The sequence below is a fragment of the Phocoena sinus genome, chromosome 1 (assembly GCF_008692025.1).
Source record: "Phocoena sinus isolate mPhoSin1 chromosome 1, mPhoSin1.pri, whole genome shotgun sequence".
In the NCBI taxonomy this organism is placed as follows: domain Eukaryota; kingdom Metazoa; phylum Chordata; class Mammalia; order Artiodactyla; family Phocoenidae; genus Phocoena; species Phocoena sinus.
This window is the reverse complement of record NC_045763.1, coordinates 13,043,563-13,055,767: the sequence shown is the minus strand read 5'-3', so window position 1 is coordinate 13,055,767 and position 12,205 is coordinate 13,043,563. Positions and strand designations below refer to the sequence as shown.

At 53.9% G+C, this 12,205-nt stretch overlaps 1 protein-coding gene across 1 annotated transcript in view; it reads right to left on the bottom strand.

Annotated features, from left to right (window-relative positions):
- Window positions 1-699: 699 nt before the first annotated feature.
- LOC116760834 (protein-arginine deiminase type-1-like) overlaps window positions 700-12,205 on the bottom strand; it is a 30,890-nt gene continuing 19,384 nt past the window's right edge. Inside the window, exons 10-16 of the mRNA XM_032646296.1 lie at window positions 11,883-11,990; window positions 10,280-10,431; window positions 6,546-6,690; window positions 5,635-5,728; window positions 4,486-4,565; window positions 3,588-3,713; window positions 700-933 (exon numbers count right to left, since the gene is read on the bottom strand). Of these exons, the coding sequence (XP_032502187.1) occupies window positions 700-933; window positions 3,588-3,713; window positions 4,486-4,565; window positions 5,635-5,728; window positions 6,546-6,690; window positions 10,280-10,431; window positions 11,883-11,990 (939 nt within the window). The remainder of the gene's footprint in view (window positions 934-3,587; window positions 3,714-4,485; window positions 4,566-5,634; window positions 5,729-6,545; window positions 6,691-10,279; window positions 10,432-11,882; window positions 11,991-12,205) is intronic.

Genomic DNA, 12,205 nt, shown 5'->3' with positions numbered 1-12,205 from the left:
AGCCTGGGAGGCCTAGGGCGCAGAGGCCAGGTCCCAGGTTTTATCCCCGTGCCTCAGCCTCCTCTGCCATCCTGGCCTCCTCGCCTCCTGCCCAGCCTTCCTCCGTGCGCCCTCCTCGGGCCTCACTTTGGCCTCTCAGTGTTTGCGAGCCGGAAGCAGCCAGCACGCGTAATTAAAGGCTTTCCAAACAGGTAACAGGCACCCTTCTGAGGAGGGAGTCAGGTATTAAAGGGGGGTTGTTGCTTTTTCTTTTTAAAACAGTAAAACAATTATACTCTAATAAAGATGTTTAAAATAAAAAGAAACAGGCCATCAGATGCTGAGTTTTCCTGCCCTTATTCGCCTACATAAATATGGCTGAGGAGTGCTAGGAGATCACAGCCTGGGGGCCCCCTGAAGGAGAAGATAGCCAGAAAAGGAAAAAGGGACCCAAATCCCCCTTCCTGGTCTTACAAGAGCCACCGGTGGCCTAGACCCAGGGCTCTCACCCCAGGCCCCAGGCCCTGTAGGCCACGCCAGAGGTGAGGGTGTGCAGTGTCCATCCCTGTATCCTGGTACCCATGGTGACCAGCACACTTGCGGGCACACAGAGGGAAGCGTCCAAGGCTCCCCCAAGAGGATGGAGGCCAGGTGGAGGTTCCTTATCCTGGCGGAATTCCCTGGCAGGCGGGGAGAGAGGATGGCATGTGGGGAGCAGGCTCAGGGCACCATGTGCCACCACTTGAAGGGAAAGGGCTTCCGGCGCACGTTGGTGCCGCAGTGGATCTCTCCACCCAGCTCGTGGTAGGACGAGTAGTCATCGATGAAGGTACAGCAGAGGCCCAGAGGCTCCAAAAGGGACCGTACCTTCTCCTCCAAGCAGCAGCAGCCGTTGATTATGGGCCCGTAGGGTTTGGGGATGCCCAGGTACTTGCCTAAGACCACCATGTTCACCTGTAGAAGAGACAAGGCAAGAAAGAGACCCGGTTAGCTGGGGATGCTCTACACCTGCGGCCCCTTCTGGGTTCTGGCTCTGGCGGACCCATCCCCAGGGCCTGTCCCATCTTTGCCAGCATCTCTGGGCCACTAAGGCTGGCACTCGCTCAAGAACTAAGGTCTATGGAAGCAGAAAAGACATAGATCCGTAGTTGGAAGAGAGGATGAATAACAGGCAGGGCTGCCAGTAACATACATGGGAACTTCATATAAATAAAAGTCACCCCTTCCTCCAACACTTTCCTCCACCTATCAGAAAAGTAGATTATAATGACTTCGTTAGAACAAGATTTTACCGTTATCTGCCAAAAACTTGTACAGCAAATGTATCCATCTACAAGGTCCACGGTGTGAATGTCACAGGTGTGGTGCATTTATTTGTGCAGTACACACCAAGCTCAACTGTTCCTGGAAGCCCTGATAATTGTTACCGTTTATTGAGCATCTTCTACGTGCCAGATATCGCATCCGTAAACCTCACAGCCTCCCTCTGAGGCCATAGCGTGGACCGGTTAAGTAATATAATTAAGGCCACACAGCCAGAGAACAGGGAGACTGAAATTTGACTCAGGTCTGACTCATGCCAAAACTCGTGCTCTTTCTACTCTGTCAGAGTGTAGCACTGTGGCTGCCTGGGGTGCTAAGGAGTTGGGGCAAGGGGCTGGGAGTCCTTGGGGGCACCTGGGTTTATCTCCAATGACACTTCTGCTTCCCTGGCTGGGGGACCTGGCAGGGGGCCCTAACACCAGGGAAGGGAAGTCTGCCCAGTGCAGGGTATGGAGGCTTCTTAGAGGTAACTTCTGGCCCAGTAGATGGCCAGAGGAGCTGTCCTTGGTGTTCAGAGGGGACACTCTGACGCACTGGGTCATCTCAGTGTTGGGTGGGCTGCCCTTACACTCTCCACGCCCCAGCCCCTCACCCCCAAGTCTGCCCCGCAGGGCCGTCCACGGCTGGGACCAACATGGAGCTGGAGGGTCCTGTGGGGGTCAGTCACATGGCCTTGGCCCTGACCTGCTTGGTTGCCCACTAATGGGCCAGAACATGGTGGGAGTGAGGGCACACAGAGGGACAAAGGGCAGGGAGAGGAACAGAGAGCGGTATTCAGGACCATTGCTGGCCTGGCTTTGCCTCCTCCTAGACGAGGACTCAGGAGACTGGAGGTCGGTCCATTTGCTCGCTGGAGACCTCAGGCAAGTCAACCACTCTCCTCCGAGGGCCTCTTTCCCCTTCTGACAATGAGGGTTAACTGAGTGTTCCCTAAGGGCTCTCCAGTGAGAACATGCTGGGATCCTCTAGCTGGGCCTGGTCTGAAGCTGAGAGATTCCCACGGAGGGCTGTGTGTTGGGGAGGGGCTCCCAGTAGGGGAGGGCAGGGCCACAGCCCAGGGCTGACCACGGTCATGGGCCTTCCCCCACGCTCAGTCAGAACCGGAGGCAGGTCACCCCTTAGAGCTTCACTGTCTGATACGGTAGCCGTCCGCCACATGTGGCTGCTGACGTTAAAGTGAAAGTAAAACTTCCGTTCCTCAGTCACACTGGCCGCGTTTGAAGCGCTCAGTAGCCGCATGTGGCGGCGGCCACGTCATATTGCACAGATGTAGAACATCTCCATCACCCGAGAAAGTTCTGACAGCACTACCCTAGAGCAGTGGTTCTCAACCAGGGCGATCTTGCCTCCAGGCATTTTGCAGCCATCCTACGATACACAGGGCAACCCCCAGAGCAAAAGATTCTTTAGCCCCAAGTATCGGTAGAACCGAGGTTGTGAAGCCCTGCCTGCGAGGTCTCTGCAGGGGCCTCACAGCGAGGGGTCAGGAGTGAATGCGACCCTGGCGGGGAAGCCCAACCCTACACACTGGCCTCCAATCAGGACCCAAGGATTCACTGGCTGGTCCAATGACAGGGATTCGAGTAAAGGCCCCAGGCTGAAGAGGGAGGGTCTCCCATCCTAGGGAACCACCCCTCATTGCTGCCAATGCCCCGACATCCTTTCCCAAGGGGTTACTGGGCGCTCTGGGCAGGGCTGTGCCGATAGCATCGCTCAGATCCCTCCCGGGGGCCACACTGGTGAGATCACATCTGCTTGTCAGGTGCCTGAGTTCATGACAGCCAGGGTGGCAGCTGCCACCCCTGCACAACTCAGGATGCCTCTGGGGAGCAGACAGTGGGGTGCCAGCCTGGGGAGCAGAACAGGCAGCTGAGACCCAGAAGCGAAAGCTTGAAACATTGGAACCAAACCACGCTTCCATTTTCCATTTTGAGGGGGGGAAAGGCCTTAGTTGTGGGGCTGCCCTGTGTACTGTAGGATATCCAGCAGCATCCGTGGCCTCCACCCACTAGATGCCAGTAGCACCCTCCTCGTGTGGAAATCAAAGTGCCCAGGGCGGGGGTGGGGGGAGGAGAAATCACCCTGGTTGGGAACTACCGATGGAGATTTTCTATATCTGCCCCAAAAAGCGAACACTGGCGAGGTCCGCAGGGCCCGTCCCAGCCTCCTTGCCAGTCTGCCCCCGGATAGGGACGGCTTCTCCTCTGGACCCCCAACTGACCACCCAGCAGGACCCCGCCAGGCACCAAGGATGGAAATGACCCGTCCTCCCTCCACGCTCTCACCATGTTGGGGAAGAAGGCTTCTGCGTGGGAGTCCTTCAGGTAAAAGAGCTGGGGGATGTCCACGATGTCCCGCTCAATCAGGCCCAGTTCCTGCTTCAGCACCTCCCGGTTCCAATCGATGCATCTCTGAGGGTGGGAGGAGGGGCACAGGTACCCAGGGAGCCAGGAAGGAGCCAACGTTTCTGAGCACCTGCTACGTGTCGGGCCCTGTGCACCCTTTAGCTTGTTTGATCCTCATAACAGCTTTGTGCCATTGCTACCGCAGATGGGGAAACTGAGGCTCAAGTGACCTGCCCAAGGGCACAGAGCTAGGAAGTAGTCGACCTGGGGTTTGGATCCAGGCAGCTTCTGGTTGCAAAAGTGCTTGCCGTCACCACACACCACACACCAGAGCCGGGCTTACGTTTCTGCCCAGCTCAGCTGTTTAGGAGAAAAGCGTCGGGCACCACTGGGGAGAAGCATGGGGCCTCCTCCCGTCTACTGAGTAGGACTCCATGCCAGGCCTACACCAGGCACGTGGCAGGCGTTAGCTCCGCCCCTTCCTGGGACCTCCTTCCACCCCATCTCTTCACCAGGTCACCCTGATTCTCACGCACCCCAGCCCTCGCCCCTACAGGGCCCCATTTCCCCACCACATCTCTCCCATCTCCCCAGACTTCTCGGGGAACTCAATTCTACTTCCGCTGAAACCCATCATTTCCCCAGAATGGGGGCAAGATGTCCCCCACTGGACTGGCACGGCTGTGTCTCTTCCATCAGACTGTGGGTTTCCCAAGAGCAGGGGCCCTGCCCAACTCACAGGTCTCAGCAGCCCCCAGGAGAGTCAGAGGCCCAGGGCTGAACCCCTCACCCCCACCCCGGCAGTTCCTGGGGCTGCTTCACCCTCCACCCCCCTCACCTGTGCATAGAGGTTGTCACTCCTGAGAAGTCTGTCTTCCAGTATCTCATTAATGCTTCTCTTCACCTGGTGATTTAACCCTGCAAGAGAAAGAAGACCACAGCCGGCTCAGGGAATGCTGCCTGGGGCCACCTCAAGCCTGGGCTTTAAAATCCGGGCCAGGATTTTTCTCCCACCTCAGCGCCAGGGTCTGAAGCAAGGACTGAGAAAGCCAGAGACTGGAAACCCCGATGGGACCAAGCTCTGGCTGCAAGTAAATCCTGGTGATGGATTATAAACTCCTTGGGAAGGGACGCCTGAGCTCAGAGCCTAATAATAACAGAAGAGCTACCGTTATTGAACACCCATTATGCTCTGGGCCTCCTATTATATTTAGTATTGATCTCTAAAACAATGCTAGGTCAGGTTAGTTATCACCCCGCATTCAGAGAAGAGGAAATGGAGGCACTGAGAGGTTCAGAACACATCTTTGATCTCATAGCCAGCAAGTGGCAAGGTCAGGATCTGAATCCAGGTCTATCTTTGCTGAAGGCTATGCCACATCCCTTCCAATGCTCCATTCCTCAGGTGAGAACACTGCGATCCCTGGTGGGGAAGGGGGAGGTGCTCAAGGGGGCCAACCAGGCCCTTGGAGGGTCTGTCGATTCCCCAAGGAAGGTCCACAGAGGGGCCCCGACCACCCTCCTGGCTTCTCACCCCTCTCTCTTGAGCCCCTGGCCCTGCTGCTTCCTGCTGCTTAGCCCTGGGCAAGCCGCTTCCCCTCTCTGAGCCTCAGTTTCCTCCTCCAGGAAAAGGGATAAGGAGAAGGGGGTGAACAATCTGATTGGGCAAGAGCGTGAAAGTGCATGCTCCGGCAGGCACGGGGGAAGGCTCACGGCTTCCTGTTCCTTTCTTCCCCTGGGGTGTGGCCAGGAACAACCCAGTGTATGGAGGAGGCCACCCAGGCTTCCATCCCTGGCCCGAGAAAGGGAGAGCCCTCATCCTTTGCTCCCATATGAAGTGTTGGGAAAATCAGTGATGGATTCTGAGCTGAGAGCTGGCAGACAAATGGCCTGTAAGCAGAGCACAGCCATGTCAGGCATCAATGGTGCCCAGGGCTGGCAACGAGAGGGCATGGTCTGGCAGGGTGATGGGCTCACTGGCACTCACCGTCAAACTGGGCCGCCTCCCCGTAGCCCTCCTCCTTCTTCTCTTGGAACAGTTTGAGGCAAGCGCTGGGGCTGGCCAGGAGCAGCCGGAAGCCCTGGCACAGAGGATGGGAGAGCAGCTCAGTGGACAGGTTCTCCCCCCATGCGGGAAACCCCAAACTCAGGAGGGGTCTGAGTCCAGAGGCCAGACTGCACATGGCAGCCCCCCTCAATCCCTCCCACCAGCCACAAAGGACTGTCTGCACCTCCCCGAATCCTCCAAGCTGGTTCACACCTGCAGGCCTTTGTCCATAACCTTCTCTTTTCCTGGAAGCCCTTCCCCACTTTGTACACCAGGGGACTCAACTACTGGTCACTAGGAGGCCTCCCCTCCCAGGCTGCCTGCTCCCTGCGGGCTGTACCCTCCCTGATCGCCTCTGCAAGGTGGTGAGTGGTTAACATTGCTGGTCCAGAGCCCACCATCTTGGTCTGAATTTTACCCTACTAGTTAATTGCCCTTCTGAGCCTCATTTTCCTTATTTATAAAATGGAGGAAATGATAATAGTACCCACCTCATGGGGTTGCTAGAGGATTAAATGCATTAAAACACATACATCTCACAGGTGCTCAGTAAATGTTTCCAATTATTACCAGTGTCAGTCCTGGGTCTTGACTGAGAGGTCTGGATCAGAACAAACACCCAGTAAGTGTGAGAATGAGTGTATGAGAAGTGAGCGAATGAGTTCCCATCTGGGCTCTGACCTCCTCCAGGAAGCCCACCCTGATTAACACCACCTGGCCCAGAGGGTACCCTGACTCCAAGCTCTCTATGGACCGAGGTGGTGAGCTAGTTTCAGGTGCCTTTGCCCTATCCTGACCCATCAGGATAGGGAGGGGCAGAGGTAGCTCAGGCAGGAGGAGAGGGGATGTACCTTTTGGTCGGAGGTGGGCACGAAGCTCAGGAACTCGTCCACGTGGCCCACCCAGAGCCAGTCAGAGTAGAGCTCCACAGGCGCCTGCACCTGCTGGGCCTTCAGGAAGTCGCGCACCACCCTGGCCATTCGCCGCCCGCCAGACCTGGCCAGGGAGGGAAAGAGCAGGGTCACCTCGTGCGTGTTGTGTGCTGGTTCCCTGCAGGCACTTCCTGAGCCCCTCCCTGCCCACTGTCAACCCTCTGAATGGGTCTTCTTTGGTCCCTGCTTCCTGGCCCCAGCGCCCAGGTGCTCCCAGGAACTCGCTGTCCATCCTGAGTATCACCCAAGAGAGTCTGTCCCTCCCTCACCTTAAAGCATCCTCCCCAAGGCCAGAAAGGTCCTGCCACCCCTTCTTGCAGAAGAGAGTCAAATGAGAGCCCTCCATCTGCCAAAGGGAACTGAAGACGCTCATCTCAATTCCTGGGACTCAGAGAGGTTGACTCTTTACCCAAGGCACCAAGCTTTTTGTTCAAAACATGACTGGGAGCTGGCAAGCCACCCCACAACCTGTTTAGTCCAGTGTTACCCAAAGTGTGGGAATTGTTACCCACCCCCCATGTCCCTCACTTTCTTCAGGTTTAACTCAAATGTCACCTCTTTCTCTATGTGGACTTTGGAAATAACAACCACCCCTCAACTCCTTTCCCAGCTTTATTCTTCTTTACAGCATTTGGTACTATTTGGCATACTTGATATCTTGTTTATTGCCTGGCAGCCCACTAGAATGTAAGCTCCAGGAGGGCTGGGATTTTTCTCTAGGTTCACTGCTGTATCCCCAGCACCTCTTATAGAATAGCTGCTCAAAAATATTTGTGGATGATATTAAGGCTTTTGAACAGCTGTGTAAGAGTCCACAGTCTATATAACAACAAAACTAGTAGGGAGACCCAACAAGCAGTGACACAAGGCAACACTGATTTGATTCAGGGGATGGGAATGTGGAAAATATTTTTCTTGTATTTCTGTTTGTTTTAATATAATATTTTAACATTTAATATTTTAGTTTCTGTTATTTTAAGTCCCTCCTTGGGACTCTGCAGCCCTCTGCCTGGAGGCAGGGGAATGGACCAGATGACTCCAGCCTTGAGAAGCATCAGACCTGGTCTCTGAGTCACATCAAAGCTGCCACCAGGAGGCAGAATTGTTCCAAGATCGTTTTAAATGTGGGGAGCAGAGTTTGGAGAACCCAAGATAGTAGAGAACAGAGGGGGCATTTGCTGAGCACCTGCTGTGTGCCTGCCTGAGGCTCCTCACACTGGGTGTCTTGTTTAATCCCCGTGATAACCCTATTATGTACGTAAAAATGACAGGTCCATGTCATGATCTGAGCTCTGCCGGACCAAGCTCTCTGACCTCATCCCCCCACACCCCCTTGTTCCCTCTGCTCCAGACCCAATGGCCTCCTGGCTGTTCCTCTAATGTCTCCAGCACACTCCTGCCTCAGAGCCTTTGCACTAGTTGTTTCCACTCCCTTGCACATCTTCCTCCCAATTAGCCACATCTTTAACTGTCTCATCTCCTTCAGGGAAATGTCAGCCTCTCACCAACGCTTCTTTTACCTAACATACTAGATGATTTACTTATTTATTATGTTTGCTTATTGTCTGTTTCTCTCTGCTAAGATGTATGTAGGTTGTTTTTTTCACTGCTAAGGTCAGAAGCCAAGACAGGAACACAGGACAGCAGCCTGGATGTTAAATTTTAATTCGGGGTCCAAGGAGGAGATCTGAATTCTGACTATTCCCCTAACTTGCTGTGTGGTCCTAGGCAGTAGCTGCCCCTCCCTGAGCCTCAGGGTTCCGTCTGTCTACCAAGAGCTTTGTTCCTGATTTTCAACACAATAGCCAATGGAGTGAGGCCCAGCTCTGCTAGAGACCCCCCACACGTTCCCATCCGGGGTCCTTGCTCTGAGCCTGGGATTTTCCAGAACATTTCTTTTATCCCCAGCACGGGGCCCCGAACCTGGCATATAGGAAGTCTCAATAAATAGTTATTGAATTGATAAATGAATGCATGAATTAGTGCATTCACTTCATTTATCTAAGCCTCAACTTCCTCATCTGTAAAATGGGGATAATAGTCATCTCAACCTCATAGGGCTGTTGTAAGAACTAATGGAGGTAACCTGGGTAAAGCGCCATGTTCATGGCATGTAGGTGATCAATAACTTTTATCCATTGAGTTCCAACCTACTTCAAGGCACATCCACTGCCAGGGGTCCAGCTAAGTAATACCCAAGCATTCGGAAGTTGGTTAACGTGAATCCTTTATCCCCAGTAACGGCTATTATATAGCTAGGACAGGGATTTTTTTATAAGCCCATTTCACTGAGGAGGACACTGAGGGATGATGTATAAAATAATTTGCCCATTTAATAATGTACCTTTGTCACCTGATGTATCCCTAGTACCTTCATCAGTGCCTGGCACACGGTAGGCATGCAATAAATATTCTAAATGAATTCATCAAGCACCTACTATGTTCCAGGCCCTGTGGTAGGCACTAGTTAGATGATGTACCCCAAATCATGTGGCCAATAAGTGGCAGAGGCAGGACTTGAACCCAAATCCGTTAGATATCAAAGCCTGTGCTCGTTCCTCCTGGATCCCTCCTGGAAGCACAGAATGACTGCCCAGCGGTCCCAAGGCCCTTCTGCCCCCAGAGCTGTGGGCAGGATCCAGCCCCAGAGTAGTTCTGCACATGAGTCGGCAGCAAGGTGAGTGCACTCCTCTTGTCCTGGCCAACCTCAGCCCCGGGTACCCAGCCTGGGCACCCAGCTTCATGCCTGGGGCTGGTGCCAGGAAGCCTCACCTCACCTGATCCAGAGCCATGAGGCTACCAAGGTCACCACATGAGCCTGGGTAACCTTCCCAGGACTGCCTGGCTGCTCTGGGCCCAAGACCAGATAGCCAGGGCTTGGGGACGCAAGCTGGGGCACGCCTGGGCTCCATGCCAACCCCACACAAACCAGAAGGCAACCTCCAGGGCCTGGGGTGGGCTTAATCTTTAGGCAGGAAGCAGGGGATCGCACTAGGATCCCTGTGCTACACACCCCGTTCTTCGACTGCCCACAGGCTGGGTGGGGACCCACTAGGGAGATTTAGCAGATGCTGTCATCTGTCTGAGCCCTAAACCCTAAATACCTTGTTTCCTCCTAGATGACAGCTGTCCAGGGTAGGACCTTTCAAGTTACCTCTGTCACCCTGGTATCGTGACCTGCAGTCTTGTGGTGATGGCTGCAGCCCTGTGGTGACGGCTGCACCCTTTCTAGCTGTTGCCAGGACAAAAGCTATTTCGATTTCCTCACTGGAGAGGTCAACGGATCCAACTCCTACTTCTGCCCTGGATTACACGTGACCTCCCCGCTCTTCTGATGTTTCAAAAGAAGTCAGAAATCTGGCTTTTTATATGAAGCCTCCTGATATATGTATATTTAATGTTGGTGACGAATTATGCTCATAAAATACTAGGCAGGGCAAAAGACCCTGGGCCAATAGTTTGTTTTTTCCTAAGATTCTGTGATCTGTGATTCTAGGACTCTATTCTAGGATTCCATGCAGGAACTTAAGACCACTTTTCAGACTGGAGAATTGTGTTTGTGGTGGAGGCAGGGGGTGTTGGAGAGTGGATGCTGCCTTGGGTCCCCCGGGCCCTCCCGTGACCTCCACCACCCTCCTGCCCTGGTTTCTCACTTGGGGAAGCTGCTGCCAATGAGAATTCGGCCCAGGGGGTACTCCTTGCCCTCCACTGTGACTGGAGGGCTGATGTCCAGGTTGCCGAAGGAGTCAAGGCCAGAAACACCAGCGAACTGCGTTTCCCGGATTACATATCCGAAGTCGGGACCCTAGGGGAAAACCATCGAGAGCTCTAACCGCCAGTTAGAAAAGGAAGAGACAGCTCTTGGGGCAGGGGAGCAAGGGGTGCTTCTGGGGGAATCCCACTCCCTGAAAAACAACCACTATTCACTTTTCACACATCCTCCCGGTGCCCTGAGCCTTGTGCTGTTAAAGCCGAAGCCAATAACAGAACAATAACTAGAAAATCCCTGACTGTTTGGAAATGAGGCAACATACTTCTAAAGAACCCATGGGTCAAAGAAGAAATCAAAGGGGAGGTTACACAGTATTTTGAAGTGAAAGGTAAAAACCACACAGCACGTTAAAACGTGAGGGGATGCCGGTAAAGCTGCACTTCTAGGGAATTGCCGCAGCTCTAAACACATATATTAAGAAGAGAAAGGGTTGAAAAATCTTAGCTTCTGTTTCCAGCTAGGAAAAGAACAGCAAATTAAACCTAAAGAAAGTAGAAGGAAGGAAATGATAAAGACAGAGCAGAGAACAGTGGAAAAGGCGCTGGCCAGGTCAAGCCCAGGGCTTGGGGTCAGGCCCTTTGTTGATACAGACTCACCCCACAGAGCTCACTGTCACCTCCCCAGGGACTCTTCCCTGATCCCTCCAGGCTGGGGTAAATGTCCCTGCTCTGTGTGCCCGTGAGTTCCTGGACCTTCCCCATCATATCCCCCACCAGACCCTGGCATTGTCCTGGAGGCGCGGGACAGGGGCCAGTAAACAGGCAGAGACGTGAGTTCTGGGACCCGGACCCACCTCAAAAGGCAGGTTAGCCTAGCGGTAAAGTTCAGGGGCCGTGGAGGCAGCCCCTCTGGTTTTGGTGCCACTGCTAACTTGCTGTGTGGCCTTGGGTAAGTTGCTTAACCTCTCTGAGCCTCAGTAAAGAGGGAATAATAATATCCATAGGAGTATGGATATCCATACTTATCCATAGGAATCCACATGGATTAAATGAGCAACTGTGTAAAGCTAGGAGAGAGGGCCTGGAACTCAGGACACGGCTGCTGGAGTGGCTCCTGTCGCCCTCCTGTGTGTAGAAGCAGCATTGTGCCTGGCACACAGTAGGCGTTCAGAAAACATTCGTTACCTGAAAAGAGGACCTGGCTCACAAAAGCAAGAGCCATGAGGGCTCACTAAGGGTGCGTTGCCCTCAAAAGGCAGTTTGGTTTCCCCAGAGATGACTCCTTTGTTCACTCCCCCTTGGGGGAAAGGAAGGACCCCAAGGAGGACTTTACTGGCCTGTCCCTCCCAGAACAACGGTGATTTGCGTGAGATTTGCATTTCATTTACATATTCCTCCCAAACCTCCCACTAACTCCCCATTTGCCAGAACCCACCACCTGTGTCCTTTTGTAGCCCCTAAAGGACTAGGACCATGCAAGACTGACTGGAGAATCCTATAGGAGGAGCCACCCACGGTTTCCCCACTCTGCCCTTTGCCGCATACCAGGATCCTCTTATAAGGGAAATACTTCAGGCCTCTGTCTCGGGGGGAGTCAAAGACCACTGGGAAGGATTTGTGAGGAGCCTCGATGTAGCCAAACTCCATCTCGTCCTGGGAGGGGAGAGAGAAAGACCACAGTGACTGCCTCAGTATAGTATTAAGAATGGGTTAATCCCCCCAGGCCCGGGGCAGGGCAGGGCAGGACAGTGGATCTTCCCCAAGACCTGGAGGGTGCAGGGACCAGGGAACAGAGGTGGAGTGAGGCCTCTCAGGACCGCTGCCAGAGGAGGACTCTGCCTGGGACCAGAGCACTTGGAGGGAAGCAG